At 43.5% G+C, this 16,945-nt stretch overlaps 1 protein-coding gene and 1 long non-coding RNA gene across 2 annotated transcripts; both read right to left on the bottom strand.

Moving 5' to 3' along the window:
* Positions 1-324: 324 nt before the first annotated feature.
* Positions 325-5,413, bottom strand: LOC309327681. The gene is made up of 2 exons (XR_014150620.1): positions 2,548-5,413; positions 325-2,109 (listed from the first exon to the last, which is right to left on the bottom strand). It is a non-coding gene; the product is annotated as an uncharacterized lncRNA (long non-coding RNA).
* A 470-nt stretch (positions 5,414-5,883) lies between these two features.
* Positions 5,884-15,089, bottom strand: CSF3 (colony stimulating factor 3). The gene is given in 5 exon segments (XM_081837065.1): positions 5,884-8,649; positions 9,600-9,746; positions 12,593-12,700; positions 14,525-14,698; positions 14,701-15,089. Coding segments are annotated over 5 exon segments (597 nt in total). The 5' UTR covers positions 14,716-15,089; the 3' UTR covers positions 5,884-8,496.
* Between the last annotated feature and the right edge of the window lie 1,856 nt (positions 15,090-16,945).

The following is a 16,945-nucleotide window of genomic DNA, read 5'->3' as shown; positions in this document are numbered from 1 at the left end:
TCTGCATGCGCCCCCAGCAAATTATCAAATTTGAAAATCCAAACAGCTGCCAAAATAGCTACATCTCAAAACAGGGACATGTTTATTGTTTTGTAATCAGAACAGTGTATGCTTTCAGATTACAGAAGTAGCACCTGATACTATGTTATATTGAGTTCTATTTTTCTATAGTGTATTGCATGTTTTTATTGAAGATACAGGGGCAAAATTATATGAAAGTCCAGCAGCTGTTTTATTTCCCTTGCATTTGGATACACTCTAAGCCATCAAAAGGTAAAACTAGAGATGACTGACACACACAAACTGAGGAGAAACAGGTGACAGTTGCAAGCAAAATCTCTTTAAATGTCTTGTCTCATTCAAAATCCAAACATTTTAAAATTTTACCATCTTACAGCTGCCATTGTGCAGACTCTCTGTGCAAGATTTCATGAAGTTGGGACAAATAGTCAACACAAATAGAAATGGATAACTAAGGAGTGTTCCAAGCCAGTGTGAAACTTACACATTTTCGAAAACTGCTTTTTTTATCCAAATTCATGGTCAGAGTCGCAAGCTTGTCCGGTTAACCTGTTGACCCAAACTGAAAGCAATGTTGGTTTGTGGGACAATCAACCTCTCCTGTTGAGAAGTTCAGTCCTTTTTGTTGGTAGCTTCAGATACTTCTCAACATTTTGCAACTCAAGACTTTCCTTCCCTTGGCCCAGCCTGTTGAAGCTAATTCAAGCTGATGTGCTTGTCAAAACCGAGGTTAGGAAAATGTGATTTCTGCAGTGATCTGTCTGAATGTGTGGAAAGCAGAAGGAAATCCTTTCGCTTTCTAAGAACTTGGCCTAGCAGAATACGTCATCAAGTCAGAATTTGGCAACAATGAGGAATGACTTCAAAGAATCCCACAGATGTCTGAGGGACCTCAAAGTAGGGTGGGGTGTCATGCTCATTTTGGTGCCAAATTTTGGTGCCCAAATTTCAAGCAGGAAGCTAAGAATGAGGGAGAGTGAACAACTTCACGGTACCCAACTTTTCAACTTCCGCTAACCCACTAGAGTGGTTATATGTTGCATCATATCTGTGAAATCCAGCTTTCCTTGCCTCCTCAACCAAAGTCATGTTCCTTCCTTCATAACAGTCAATTAGTTTAAACATTCCACTGGCCCCTTCAAATAATTTGTGACCAACCACAAAACTCGGGAAGCACCACTGTCAGGATGAAAAGATTGCCAGCAGCTTGAAATAAGAATAATGCCAGACCCAACACAGTCGGAACACATCCTCCTTTGGGGCTATTTTTTTGGTGGTTCAAAATCAGTTGAAGTGAGTGAAGTAGTACATGTTAACATTTAAAGGCACCCGCCTAAGTAAAGAGCCCCTCCCCAAGACGATTAAGTCCAAAGTCCAAATTGCTTAACTGCACAGCTGTCTGGATTACATAGGATATTCAACATAATGCTAAATCCTGATGTTTGGAAACAAGTAAGCTTCCCAATCCCCACCTCCCCTTTCTGCTTTGCATTTTAAGGGTTTTTTCCTTGTTTGCTTTCCCACTCTCCTTATTGTCCCCCCCCTTTCTTTCTGTTTTTCCAGTATTTGGTCTTAACCTTCCAACAATAAGCTCTTAACCTTTCGTTTTCTGCACCTCTCTGGTCCTTCAACCTAGGCAAACAGCAAGCAGGAAGTTCCACCGAATAATGTAGCAATTTTGGAAAACTTTCTGGTCTGGGGCTGATATGTCATGGCAAGCTGCCCAGGAAGTGGAAAAGTAGGTATGAACCAACAAGCTTCGACAGAGATCTGACCTTGTGACCGAGTTTGGGTAATCCTAGTGCAAAAGTTTCTTTGCCTCAGGAACCATACGTGAATGTGTTGCACTTCTGAAAGGCCCAGGCCATTCCCACACCATACAATTAAAGTGGTATGATACCACTTTAAACAGTCGTGGCTTCACCACAAAGAATTATGGGGGCTGCAGTTTGTTAAGGATGCTAAGAGTTGTTAGGAGGCCCCTATTCATCCCACAGAGCTACAGTTGTAGGACTGGTCTACCAATCAATCCTTCCTTACAGGAAACTGACAGTTGTAGCTCTGTGAAGGGAATATCTCTTTCAGCTTCTGCCTTCTGGAAGAAGGTATAGGGTTATAAAGGCCAGGACTAGCCGCCTGAGAAACAGTTTCTATGCAAATGCAATTCTGGTTCTAAACACAGCATAAGGGGTCTCTATAGTATAGTGTATTTTATAGCATAGTGTATTTTATAGTTTAGAATAGTGAATTTTAAAAGGGGGTTTCAGAGTTTTTAGGGGTTTTTATAGTATAGTATAGTATAGTATAGTATAGTATAGTATAGTATAGTATAGTATAGTATAGTGTATTTTAAAATGGGATTTCAGAGTTTTTAGGGGTTTTTGAATGTTTTATGTAGTTTTTCAATTTCATTGTTCTGTATGGGACAGTGACAATAAAGATATCTATCTATCTATCTATCTATCTATCTATCTATCTATCTATCATCTAGCTATCTAGCTATCTATCTAATATAGACCTCCTCACAATTCTCAGTATCCCAGCTGCTGCCCCTTCTCCCACCCGTGGCCACCAGCTCGGCCGCACCCAGATCTGGGCAGGGGGCTTGACTGCTGCCACCGCTGATTTGCCTCAGGTGGCAAAATATATTGGGTCAGCCCTGGTTCCCAAGATTCTGGGAGCAGGAGGGATGTGCTTTAAAGGTATGGTGTCTGTGTGACTTGAGATCTGTGGTCAGAGTCAGAAACTGGGATTGTAAGCCTGCAGACAAAGCAGTGGGAGAGCTGAGTCATGGCTCCTCCTCCCTTCAAATCAAGTCAATAAGATTTTAAGATGACTATATCAGAAACCTGGAGAAGTTTGTGGGTAGAACCGCCTCCTCTTTTGCTGTTATTGGGGTGTAGCTACATGCGGTGCTAAATGTGTTGCTGGAAATCTATTTCAGGTGTGTGACAAATTCAGGTTTAAGTCTGGACGCATTCCACACCAGCCCCATTACCTCAAGGAGCAAGATGACCCTGGCAGCCATCCAGCTGATAACTCAGCACCCAGGAAGTGCTACTCTGTTTGCCTTCAGAGTAGGTTCAGCTAGTCTAGAACATGTCTGAGAGCGACTTGAAGGTGTTTCTTCTTATTCTTGCCTTGACTATCTGGAGCTTCAAAAAATGTTGCAGGGTGTGTTCGTGTAAGGATTTCCATTTTCTCTTCTGTAGTTTGCAGAAAGGTGGCCCAGCACAGCTTATCATGACTGTTGATTTCTCTCTGCAGTTTATTAACAGTTGAGGAATCGACTGTTAGTTCACAATCCGTGTATAATCTGCAAATAATTGAGCCTGTACCATCTTCACATGTAACACTCACCGAATGTACACAACATCCGAGTGGTACAAATGAACAGGCGTACATCCTTTCACACAACTACTTGCCCATGTACAGAGGCAGCTTGTGGGTGTGTTCATTGCTATGTGTGGACAACTGTGGTGTGCCTAAAATGGCGGCTGCCTAAAATGGCAAGTGCTGGGGACGGGGAATGGCAGCGAGGTGTTGGGAGGGGCATGTGCCACAGTGCCTTGCCCTGCATCTCTTTAGCCAGAAGTAGCCAACATGGTACCCTCAAAAAGTTGCTGGACTCCCAGTTCCCATCAGCCCCAGCCAGCATGGCCAATGGTCAGGGATGAGTCCCTGCCCTAAGCTAGCTTACTGCGCTCAGGGGTGGTAAAGCTGCAGCTGCTGCTCCAGTCAGCCTCTTTAGGTGGGGCGGGGGGGGGGCATTTCATCCTTCAGGCAGCAAAATGTTTTGGGCCAGCCCTGCTTCTCAGCCTAGTGATTCTTCTGTCACATTTCATGTTAGCCATCAAATGAGGGTCATGTGTAGGGAGAAAAATATTGACAATTCTATTTTAACTGGTTTTGATTTTGAATTTTATACTGTTGTTACCCACCTTGGGACCTGCTTGTGAAGGGTGGGTAATAAATTTAGCAGCAGCAACAATAATAATAATAATAATAATAAACATCCTTGGCCCTGCAGCCGTCTTCTCTTCAGCCACACCTTTTTAATAGTGCCCCTTCGTATATTTGATATGTTCCAAACACAACTTGAACCAAAATAAAGCTGTGTACATACCATATGTTTAAAGTACATCCCCAGCCACCCTCACAAAGAACCCTGGGAACTGTAGCTCTCTCTAAGCGTGCTGGGAATTGTGAGGAACAAACTACAGTTCCCACAATTCTTTTGGGGCAGTGCTCCTTAAATTTACCCAGGCATTTGGTAACTGAAGAATTTGGTTTCCTGGCAATCCTAGGATCACCAGAAGGAATAGCGGTCACTGTTTTTAATGCCTTAAATGTAATTGTTTTAGAATGTTTTTGCTTTGGAATCAGTTGGCGGTCCTGGGCTCCTTCAAGAGGGAAGGAGGAAAATATAAACCCAATAAATAAATGGATTTATGGCATGTACACAGCCTGAATTATATTTACTACACTACTACAAACCAGAGAGAAAAATGGGACATGGCTTGTTATGTGCCACTCCTTTGGTATCAGCCGCATCCACACCATACATTTAAAACTTTGACAGTCATAACTTTCCCCCCAAGGATCTCGGGTACTGTAGTTTACACCTCAGAGAGCTACAACCCCCAGCACCCTTAATCTACAGTTCCCAGCCATGACTGCTATAGTACTATAAATGTCTTTTAACCATATGGTGCCAATCCCTTCCTCTGAGGTCTATTTTGCATCTTCTTTAAGTGGACCTTAATGGCAGGGGTAAGACGCCTCAAACCTGAGGGCCTAGTGTAGCCCTCTAAGCCTCTCTGTTTATTTTTCATATTAATTGTGTACAAATTTATAGACTGCTTCCCAGCATAAAGCCATATAAGGGCAAAATAAAACACAGAAGCACCAGCTCACAGGATAAAGCCAATTCAGCAAAGCCTGAGAACAGCCTCCTCAGGCCACAGCCACTCATGGGATCATGCCTACACATCCCTGAGGCACTTTTGCCTAGCTAGAAAGTGTTCGACTGTGACAATGCCTCTGGGTTTCCTGTATGGCGAGATATGTGTAGGGTGTGCATAGAAACTTACTGCTTTTGTGTAACTGGAATGTTGTCTTTGGTACAAAGGTCAGAGTTGCATCCGTTTCTCTGCTCACTTTTGCCTCTGGTGTTATTAGAATTCTAAGGTCTCTGATCTAAATTAAATGTACAAGGCAAGCACATACATAAGTATATAAACCACATGTCTGAAATAGTGCAGGAGAGCAATCCTGAAGCCATTTTGACTCTCCTGGTGACCTCAAATATTTATCTGCAAGGAGAAAGGAAATGGGAAAGTCTCCCCATTGTTGTTTGCTTACAAATCCTGTCTCAAGGGCGTATTTGTGTATGAATGGCTAGACTGCCCAGGTAAAGCAATCAGTGACCATTAACAGGTATCCTGGGAGACAGGATTTCTGCTGTAGACCGCCTCCTTCTGTGATGTATGTTTTTTTGGGTGGTCTTGAGCTACAGGGTGGGCAATTTCCAAAGTCTATTTCAAAACATTTCTGCTCAGATGTAAATCCTATTGAATCCAGTAGGGCTTATAGGCATGTAGAATTCCAGCCTTTGGATTCAATCCATCATTGCAGTTGTTTTCATGATAAGGTGGCCTATGATTATTCCTAGGTTACAGATGGGGAAACTAGACATAAGACCTGTCTTTGGCATGTGAACAATGTCACTTTTTAACTGGGGACATCTCAGCTCCCCCAACTTATACCTCGCCTTGTATGAATTAGTTACTTCAATACTTCATTTGCTTTCATTCATGCTTCAGTTGGGTCTCAACACATTAATAAACTTGAACACCACATTTTTGATTGAACAAATGTTAATTTTTATTTCTACTCAGAAATTGCATACACCATATCATAATAAAATAAATAAAATTCATTTTCGGAAGAAGTAGTAACAGAATTAAAACCTGATTGGTATTACAATGGAAGCATTGAGAGACTCTAAATAGAAATATTAAGCACTAATCAATGACCCAGTGGCCAATTATTTCTACCTTTTAAAATAAAAATATAAATAAAATTTAAAAGTACCATGTCCATTCCATTTAGCATCATTGTCAAATAAATAGGTATTTATATCCTGCCTTTTCTAATCGTGTGGGGTGTTCAGTGCAGTTTACAGTTACAATGAAAGCACAACTACAGTGATGCGACAGAAAATCTAAACAGCTTCAAAAATAAATGCTTTGGAATGCTTCAGCTGAGCTTAGGCTCTTAGCCAAATTCCAGATATTTCTTTATCACCTCATGACATTTACAAGTCAAATCATTCCAGCTGCCTTCTGTTGCAGAGGCTTGTAATGGAAGAATGTGAAGCTAGCAAGAGTTCTGGTCCAGTTTTGAAGGAAAAAACAGTTAGCATTGGTGGCGGACTAAAATCTACAAGCAACATTGTACCTCTCTAGCAAACTGCAAAGCGATTTTAAACAAAATACAAAATGGAATTCTGCACAGATCGATGATCTACATTGGTGTAAAACAAGTTCATTTAAATAACAAAAACAGTTTACAATCATAAGTTAACATTTATTAAAAACCTCAGTAAAAACAAAAGATCCTCTAGCATAGAACGTTACAGGAATAAATCACATAGCAAACGAGCAATTAATGCTTTGGTTTCTAGATACATCTCTCTGTCTAAAGCAGGAGTGGGGAAACATATGGCTCTCCAGAGGTTTAATGGACTACAGCTCCCATCAACCCTGACTATTGACTACAGTTGCTAGGGCTGATGGGAGCTGGAGTCCAGCAGCCTGTAACTGGCCACAGGTTCCCCATCAGTGGTGTGAAGGCAGGACCAGCCCTACCATTCAACAGGGTGAAGTGGGTTGCTTCATGTAACTGCAAGGGCTGATGCACATATGTTTGTGTTAATTTTACGGCCCAGTACTACATGATTCACCAGGCAGCGGAGTCTAGCTGCCATTTTAGTTTCTCACAATACCGCCAACACAAGGATTGTGGGAAATTTAGATGGCAGCCTCTGGCCAAATCAGGGATCGACTGATTATACAGCAACTGTTCATAGCAGTTTCAGAATTATCATCTACTGGTGCTGTTCCAATAATAGGTATGTGTGCTTATGGTTCATATTCAGTGTTACTTATCTATAACAAGTACAAGAAGATGCACAGCCCAGCATGTACCCAGAAGACTGCCAGAGGTGGGAACTAGATACTCTTGTTCACCCCCCTGCAGTTTGGTCCAACTACCAATAGCCAGTACTCTTAATGTTTAAATATTAAACAGTGATTTAACATTGCATACATCTTGACATGTGCGCCACAGCAAGGCTGTAAGTGTTGCAAGATGCACACGTAAAACTTGCTGAAACTCCCTTGCCTTTGATAAACAAAGGTTCGTATCAAACAGTTAATCTGACAGTTATCGGTATAAATATTAAATAAGTAATAAATACTCTTAATACCAGAGAAATGACTAAAGGTCTGAGGGCAAAATTTAAGATGCAGAACATTTGTTGTTTTTAAGATACAATAAATTAAAAAATAAAATAAATAAGCACAATAAATTAAAAACATGCAGTTGTAGGAATTGACTCTTAAGGATATTTCACTAGAAATCCAACAAAGCAAACAAGATCTTTCCATACAAATGTCAAGTTGGCATCGCAGGAAGAGTACATTTCATTAAAAGCCGAATCCAAAATTGCAATTCTATGAAATGCTTGAGATGAGCCAATTCCAGAAGTAGCAAATGTCTTGGATTGACTCCAATTCCCATCATCCATGAGCACTGGTCATGCTAGCTGGGGCTGATGGGAACTGGAGTCCAACATCTGGAGGATAGCAATAGTTCACCCATGGAGTTGTTGCAGGAGTCTCAAGTCAACACTATGATAAAAACAACAACACCCAATTGCTAAAGGTGCCCTGCACCAGTCTCTTAAAAAGGCTAGTTTTAAAAAAAAACCAAGGAATTTAGTTTGGCACAAACAGAAATGCTAAATGCCCAAACACGGAGAAGGCTGTCCAATTAATTTGGAGGGACATCAGAACGTGGGGCTCTACTTGACTTTTGATTATAAAAAAGATAAAGACTAGTTCAGTTAACAAGAGTCATTTCCTGCTGGTAGCAGCAGAACATCAAACTGGGCACAGAGTGACTTCTTAAAAACAATGCGTATGGTGTTCTGCTGCTTCTTTAAATATTCTTGTGCCTTTTGTTTTTCTTCCTTTTTGCATGATAACAAACGGCTTTTAAAACTTTACAATAAATACAATAAATAAATAATAAAAAGTTAGGAGGCTGGAATTCTGTAGGTTGGGAGGAGTCCAGGCAGAAGAAGTACATCCTCTTGTTTCAGTTTATCACCACCTATTAGGTCCTCCTTAGGATGCCCAGGACCCTTCCACTCCAGGGTCTTATGGGAAAATCCTCTAGCCCTTCACATTATGAATAACAATGCCTCAATGCCCGGGCAATCGCTTCCATGAATTTCTCAAGGTTGCGGACGACAAGATAGCTTCCAATAGCTCTCTGATTTTGCAAGTCCAGGGTTTCTCCATGGGGGAAGGTGACAGCGGTCACCACACTCTCAAGTATCTGAAGCAGGGAGATAGAAAGTGGGGTGGGGAGAAGAGAAATCGCATCCGTTATTGAAATGCAGCTGTTTGCTAAGTGCTTAGAGGATTATTTTTTCTTGACAGTTGGATGGCCTAACTTGGTACCCTTTTTGCACCTTGCAACCCCAGAGCTTAGAGAAGCTAAGAAGCTTTCTAAAGGGAGATCAAACATTCCTTGAAATACAGAGTACCAGTCTTCGCAACATTAAATATAGAGAAATCTAGATCAGGGTGGGATTCCCATCAGCCTCAGCCATCATGGCAAGCGGTCCAGGATAATGGGAATTGCATCTTCAGGGCTACAAAGCTCCCCATGCCTGCAAATTGGGGACACTGAGAAGGGGAGAAGAACTGAAGTTCCTGGGGCTGTGTCTTAAGGAGGAGGGGATTGTGGATCATCGATTTCCATGAGCAGGAATTATCCTAAACAATTATACCCTTTAACAACCATGTGTTCCTTGAAGAAAGGACACAATGACAGCTAGAGGTATCTAAGATTAATACCCTGACATGCTAATCAATATGTTCCAAAAGAAATCAAGAAGGAATGAGGCCAAGGGAAGCAGAGGAAATGAGCTGCCTGTCTCAGAAACAGTCTTCATCTGCAGTTAAGTCTTCCATATTCTGTCTCTGTGTTGCCCATGGAATTTAGTGGAACAGACACTGATACAATAGCAGCCAAGACAAGCCATGCCAGACTATGCATCTGGGTTGGTGCAACTGCTGCTGCCACCACTAGGGGCATCCCCACTGTTCCAGGAGGGGAAGCAACTATGAAGTGCAGGCAACAGACCCTGCTAAAATGGCTACGGATATTCCTGCTCCCACATAACTTGGTGCAAGCATGCAAGTGCTTCTTCCCACCTCCTGCCCACCTGTTCTGCCCCCTCCCTCAGCCCAAGCTGAGCAAGTAGTAAGCCAGCTTCTCACCTGCCGGTGGATGTTGGTGGAGAGGTTTGAGAGGTCCAGCTGGAGGCCAGTCACTTTCTCAGAGAAACTTGGCAGGATCTGGGCAACGTGTGAGAGGCTGTGCTGGTAGGTGCTGAGGCCTGTCTGTATCTGGTTGAAGCAATCTTCCTGCAAGAACAAGATTTAAGGGTGGGGAAGAAGGGTTACAGCTTTTGTCTGGATAAATCACTTTCTCGCTCACACACACAAATTTTCCTGGTTCCCATTTAGGCTGGAGACCACAATTTTTCACATCCAGAGTGTTGACAGTATTTTAAAAAGGGGGCTTGTTTAAATTATTTAGGACTTTCATTCTCAGGGCAATTAAGGTACAGTCAATCCATTTCTGCATCTACAGAGCAAGATCATTACAGCAGGGCAGAAATGTGCTTCCACGTAGGCTGATGAGGACCTTTTATGGAACTACAATTCCCATGAACCCGAGCAAACATAGCCAATGGCCAGAGATGATGGGAGCTGTATTTCAGTAGGGACACAAATTTCTTCACACCTGATGTGTATCACTGAAAGCAATGCCTCTCAAACCAGTTTAAACTCTTAAAACACTATACACAGCAACCCAATTTAGGGTGTGTTGTGAGTATAAGTAAAATCATGTGAGATGAGATATTAGAAGTGGCTCAGTTTGATCATTATGTGGTGGGGAGAGAGAGCAGAAGAACAAATGAACAGTTCAACTTGGTATAAAGGAGAAGGCTCAGTTTCCCCTGCCAGAGAACAAAGCAGAAAAAAGCTACAGGTTTAAATATTAACTTAAGGTGGGGAAATTAAGAGGGTCCCTCAGAAGTAGTAGCAAGAGGAGAAAAAGTTTTCCCATAGTAGGCAAGCCAAGACATTGACACTCCTTACGTACAAAGGCATAGAGTCCAACATCTATGTCATTGCTCAAGCTTTCGCCGAGCAGGTCAGCAGCAATAAGATTGTTAAATACTTGCTGTGTGCTAAGAAAACATGAAGGGGATTTTTTTCTCTGCATGCTCTTATCAGGGATACTTAGCTATTTTGTAATATTCCTCTCTTCTTGAGAAGTTGAATACACAACATGTTACAGAGGTGTGCCTGAACATCCCCTGGAAAAGGGTACCCCACACCAAACCTCATTTGAGCCCGTGATCAGCCTCAGAACTCATTTTGAGTGCTAGGAGGGGACCTAGGGAAGAGTATTTGGGTATTTGAGCATGTATTGAGTCTTCTTCCTTTGTCACTGGTTAACTATAACCAAACTTTGTAATTAGTGGGCAGGGCTTCTAGATTAGATACATATTAGCCTCAGTGATTTTTAACAGCCAGCCTTAAAGTGTAATTTGTTTTAATTTGCTGATTGCTACCAATTTCATAGTCCATGCTCAACTGAATGTGCATATGTAGTTCTAAAAAGAAAGCATGGATTGAATATAAACAGAATCCATGTGGCACATAGGCATTCATTTTGGAAGAGGCGTGCGTGTGTGTGTGTGTGTGTGTGTGTGTGTGTGTGTGTGTGTAAAACTAAGATTGCACCTTTAACCAGCAATTTTATTGTGTGGGTGGCGAGGGAAGTCATTACTATAAGTCAGTAGCCCAGTGGAGAAAAAATGCTCCTAGTTGACTTGTAATAAAGTTGTCCAATATATCAGTGAACATACTAATGCTAGATATTCTGGTGCAGTGGGCTCTAATCCACAAAAGTTTGCGCCATTATAAATGCAGTGAAGCCATCAGGGCTGGACTTTGGGGGCAGAGGTCCAGTGCTGTGCTCAGAATGAGAAGGAGCCCCCACCCTGGCAAAGCACCATGGCTAGCTTGCCGTGTTAATACACATTGCCACCTAAAATGCTTCCCCTGCACATAACAACCATTTTGTCCAAAATTAGTCAAGTACAGCATATTTTAAGTGTGCCATAAAACTCCCTTTACTGCCTCCAACAAACAGAGCTACCCCCTGGAAATCGTAATGCTACAGTTTTTCACATGGCTGTCTAGATGCCCCTGAGATCCTTTCCTCTTCTAAAGTTATGTTCCCGCCAACCCCAACCTTTCGCAATCAGAAAAGGCAGATCCTTCTGTTTCTCATGAGCAAGCAAGTTAAGTACATAGCTAATCTTATCCACTCAATCCTTTACTTTGCTGGCTCAGTGCTTAACCTGCAAATGCCGAGTCACGATTGCAGCACCAGGGGAAATGGATGACATCTGGTTTGGTTACCAACAGGAATTCCCCCTTAACCCTCAAAAGTGTATTTTTGGCAGTTGGCCAGGCAACTACTACGTCAGGCGTGGACTGCCAATCTTAACCAAGATTTTGACATGAAGGATAAGGCATGCAAAACACATAGAATTATTGCCACAGACCCTGCTCATCCACACACATCTCCTTGCATTGGAGGCACAGTCAGGCATTTGCTGAAGGACCACACCCAAAGCAAGGTGGGGGGCATTAGCAAGAGCCCCCTAGACCTATTGCAACGAGGAGGCAGGCTCACTCAAGGATGGGGCTCACAGAGGGTGTCACAAACTGGCCATTGTCCATGTTATAACTGTGCTGTCATTTTGTCCCCCAAATGAAATGGCCTCAGTTCTCTAAGCATTTCCCTACAGCTTTATAGCTAAAAGAAAAATGGAGAAATGACAGACACTTGCTGTTTCTCATAGCAGACATGAGAAATAAATGTGGGAAGAAGCTGGAGGTGTGGAGCCTGGCAAGAAGTTTCCAAAGCTGGTAGGCGGGCAGGAAGCCGCTTGCTCACTTCTTTGAGGACCCAACACTCCTTTTGGTTCTGGCTTCCTTCCACCTGTTGCTGCCTGCATTATTTGTAAACAGATATTGCAACGCTCCCTCCCACCTTATTGAATTGTTGTTTTTTCCCCTGGAACTTTCTGGGGTGGTGGGAACAGGCGGGAAATATAATTGCACGTTAACAGGAACGGGAAATATAACTGCTTTGGGCTTGTTACCAGACGGTGGCTTCTACTCACCTTGTTACAGAGGTCTTTCCGACAATGGGAATAATCAACTTGCTCGATGCGCAGGATTTCCTGTACCAGTTGCAGTTCGTTGTCACTGCCAAGCCTGAATTCTTTACGCTGTGGGCAGCAGGCGGAGGGAGAAACAAGGAGTTGAGGTCATAAGATACAAAGGCCCCAGTAGCCAATACAGACATATAGCTTGCTTGTTCCCTACTGGCAACCCCATGAGCCCCCACCACCTGTATATTTTACAATACTTTAAAAAAGGAATTGGTGATACTACCAGGAAGGCAAGGGCTCCCCAATACTTGCTGCCCACCACCCAGCCTTGCAGTTCGTAAGAGTACAGAAACCTTATCTACTCATTCTGTTAATGCAAGACCTTGTCTCTGCCCTGCTCTCACAAGAACCTAACGTGCCCTGTTATTTAGTGCCTTCACTTGAATAAGGAGTCCATAGTAAAGGACTACATGTCAACAGACAGATCAACATCTATGGGATCACTTGGAATGCAGCAGTAAATTATTTCATAGAATAAAGGGAGGTGTGAATTCTATAGGAACACTACAGTAGTGCAGAATGGTTATAACTTATGAGTGCAGCGTTTGCAAACCACCAAGTTTCCAGTCCTTATGGTAGGAAGCTAAGTTATGCTCTCAAGTGCATGAACTCTCAGAAGTCAGAGGAAGAGACTGATGAATACTATTTCTAGTGTTTGGAAAGAGACCTGCAGAAACCTCTGCCTTTTTTCATAACAAAATTGGAGTAAATTATGCCACACTGAAACTACTGAAAGCACCAACACGCAAATATCACACACCCAAAACCCAAACCAAAGAATCTGATTCTAGCCAAAGGGTGGCAGACTGAGCAGCAAATATTGGCATTCATCACAGCGTGATTTTTCTTCCGGTTTAAGTTAGGCTTGGATAAGAGGAGGATTAAATGCATTTTTACGATAATTTGACAGATCTAGTCAAACTAGCCCCTCCGCCCTCTGAGGGAAGCCAACGAGAATGCCAAAGCTTTATTCACTGTCTGCAAACAATTTTTATCCTTTTGTCACTGAGGGAAGGTGACCTTTCCAGGTTGGCACAACCTCACAAATGCTGGGAAAGGTAGGATCAATGCCATTTGTTCAGATTAAATGGGGCCAGGGCCAGGAGAGACTTCCACAACGCTAGAAGGGAGAAAGCTATGCTCTATGAGGTTAAGTCTTCGGGGCAAGCTGCAATTTCAAGGAAATGCCAGGAACGGAGTCCCATACCAGAACAACTTGCCAACTATTTTGTTTATCCGAGAACTCAGCTCAATGGGAATAAGTTATCTGTACTGGAGTTTACAGTGGTTCAAAGCCAAGAGCTGCAAAATAATAACTGTCAGGGCACAATCACTTTCCAAGTTGTTATGTTACTGGGGAGGTATGTTATATACAGGATAAATTAGGCAGTTTTTAAAGACTGGGCTCCACCTTTTGCTCAAACCCGTCCTGACACAATATTTGGGGAGGATCATCGTACTTTTGAGATTCACAGCGGCAGTTTCAAGGAGTTGACACATTTTTAAAAGGTGGGTAAATAAGGGATGTAATACGGAGAACTGGAATTGGTCCTTCAGGATGTCTCAGGAAGCTTTTTATATCATTGACCAAGGAATCTCTTTTGGATAGCTGCCTAAATCCACAGCTTCTGCCAGTGTGCATAAGCTGTGGATTTAGGCTTTGATCGTGAGCAGCCTTATCCAACCTGTTGGCTTCCAAGTGTTGTTCGGCTACAGCACCTATCACCCCTGACCACGCTTGGATGGGGGCTGATGGGAGTTGTAGTTCCAAAACACCCAGAGGGCACCAAGTTGAAAAAGGCTGCTCTAGACAAACTGTACATCTTCATCTCTGCAATATTCCTTGCCCAGCATTTTCCCCTTTTGCTCGCTACAACTCACCAGATCATTCTTCATTTTAGCAACATCCTTCCTAATCCTAAGCACAAATTCCAAATTGTCAAGGACGGAGTCTGGGTACCCGGAAGTCTCTGGCAGGGGTGTAGCTGAGCACATCAATCCCCACAGTGCAATGCTGATCAGGGAGAAAATAACACCTGGAGGAGGAAGGGAGAGAGAATGAATGAGGTCATATAGTCAGTGGAATAATGGAAGAATAGTTTCACTGATATAAATTAATCCAGCACTAGTATCACTGGCTCCATGAGGTTGTACAAGAGAACTTCCCAGTGGGCTGTATCCTGCAGGTCAGATCTCCCAGGCTCCCACTCCCACTTTTAAGGACATTTCACCTTCCTACATGACAGGAAGGAATACCTTTCAAACAAGCTCAAGGAAAGCATGATTTAGAAACACATGGTTTTTCCCCAAAAAATATAAATACACACTCATTTTCCATCTTTAATCCAAGGGTCACTCACCTACTTTCAGTTACAAAACTAGGGAACTAGATGTACTACTCATCTCAGAGCCATAGCTACAGGGAGGATGGGAGGCTGTGCCAACCTGGCCCTCAGAGAAGTTCCAAGCCCCCCCTGGCCTGAATTTTAATCAATAATAAGAGACACAAAGGGAAAGGCTTTTGCTGGCTGGCCTAGTGTGATACAGCAAGTATTCTGCCCACTATAGGTTAATACTTCCAAGATTATTAAAACGCAAACCTACATTCTATTTTAACTGGAGTTCGGTCCCCAAAGGGCTGGTCCACACTAGGCTAGGAGGAGAGGGAGAAGTCCTGTACAGTATTTAGATCATAGAATTGTAGAGCTGGAGGGGACCACCAGGGTCATCTAGTCCAACCCCATGCAACGCAGGAATCTTTTGCCCAAAGTGGGGCTCGCACCCACAACCCCGAGATCAAGTGTATCGTGCTCTACCGGCTGATTACGCACAACTAGGAGAGGGGTGTAAAGGAAGGGATCTTGTTCCTTTGGAGGGATCTCCCCTTGGTCACGTTTATCTTCCGGCAGGCGGAGGAAGTAGCTAGAGCACTCCCGCTTCCACGTGTTGCTGCCGGGCCGCAGCGGGTACTTTTGCAGAATTTTTTGTTCTCCCTTCTCCTCGCAGTAAGTCATCTCCTTGCTCAGTCCATTTTGGCGGCTTTTTATTTTTTGCAAATAAATTCATTAGTGGGGGAGGCGGGGCTGGCAATTCGCGCATACACTAGTTATTTTCTCAAGAAGCAGCCGCCCCATGGAGAAGTTTAAACCCCCCTCTCCACCCATTTAGGATGCGTGGGGGGAAAACCAAAAGTCCCTACTCGAGCGTAAAACAGAACTGAGGCGCGTTAAGGGTTGGAGATGGGAAAAGAGTCGGGGGGGGGCAGAAGATCAAACTATCCCTTATACACATCCCGATTCCGAAGTTTCTGGCCCGCCGCCCTTTGGTTTACAAAGCGGCGTGGGAGCTGCTGCAGCAGCAGCCGAGAGGCGCCCGCGCGCGGGGCGTGGTTTCGGCTCGATTGGGTGGCCCGTGGCAAATCACTTTTTAGCTAATAGAGGCGGCGGACTTCAGGCTTGCGAGGGTGCGGAGGGGGGTGTGTGTCCTTGTGTTTTCAATAAGTAGTCTGAGCCGGGTGGAAAAGACAGCATCTTGAGAATTTAACTCTCACTCCTGGAAGTTGTTTCGAGTCCCAAAACTAAACCGCGCTCGCAGTCCTCCACGCAACGACCCAGCTCTGCAGTGCAATTTAGGGTGGAGTTTTGCTGCCGTCGTTTGTTTGCTAAAGCAACCCGGAGTGAATCCTGGCCGGTTTTTATTGCAACCTGCCGGAAGATCAAAATCTCCACCCACAGATTTGACAGTAAATTAGAAAGCAAATCCAAGTCGCCGGAAAGGAGTGTGGAGATCAGGGAATCATGCGGCAGGCAGTACCAGAGGTTAACGCTGTTCCGCCTTTCCTAAAAGTCACAGAGACCTCTTGTGAAACTTAAAAAGTGTCTTCTTCGAGCTCGTTTGAGGAACGATACGAAATATAACCGAGAATAACTTTTGACAGAACTTGGCTTTTCTTCTGGAGCCCGTGGATTAAATAGGGAGACTGGGAAATCTGAGCGAAAGAGTAGTCTCCCCGCCTCTTTAAGACTAAAAACAGGAATCAGCCCCTTGCTCAGAGAAAAGACCTAAACAAACGAACAAGCCCAAGGTTTATTAGCCTTCAAAAATCTCTCCAAGCTGGTTTTACCTTAACCACTTTAAACCTAACAGCCCCCCATCCTTTCCATAAGAAAACCTGCTATTTTAGGCGTAACGCAGAGTTGGGGGGTTGGGAGAGAACTCTTCTGCTAAACCTGAGACTCTTCCTCCTTTCCCATCCGCCGCCCCACAAATGTATGAAACAGGTTTTCAGCAGGGAGTAGGTAA

This window comes from Podarcis erhardii (genome assembly GCF_964252035.2).
Source record: "Podarcis erhardii genome assembly, chromosome: 13".
Taxonomy (NCBI): Eukaryota; Metazoa; Chordata; class Lepidosauria; order Squamata; family Lacertidae; genus Podarcis; species Podarcis erhardii.
The sequence above is the reverse complement of the archived record's forward strand: the minus strand, read 5'-3'. Positions and strand labels throughout refer to the sequence as shown.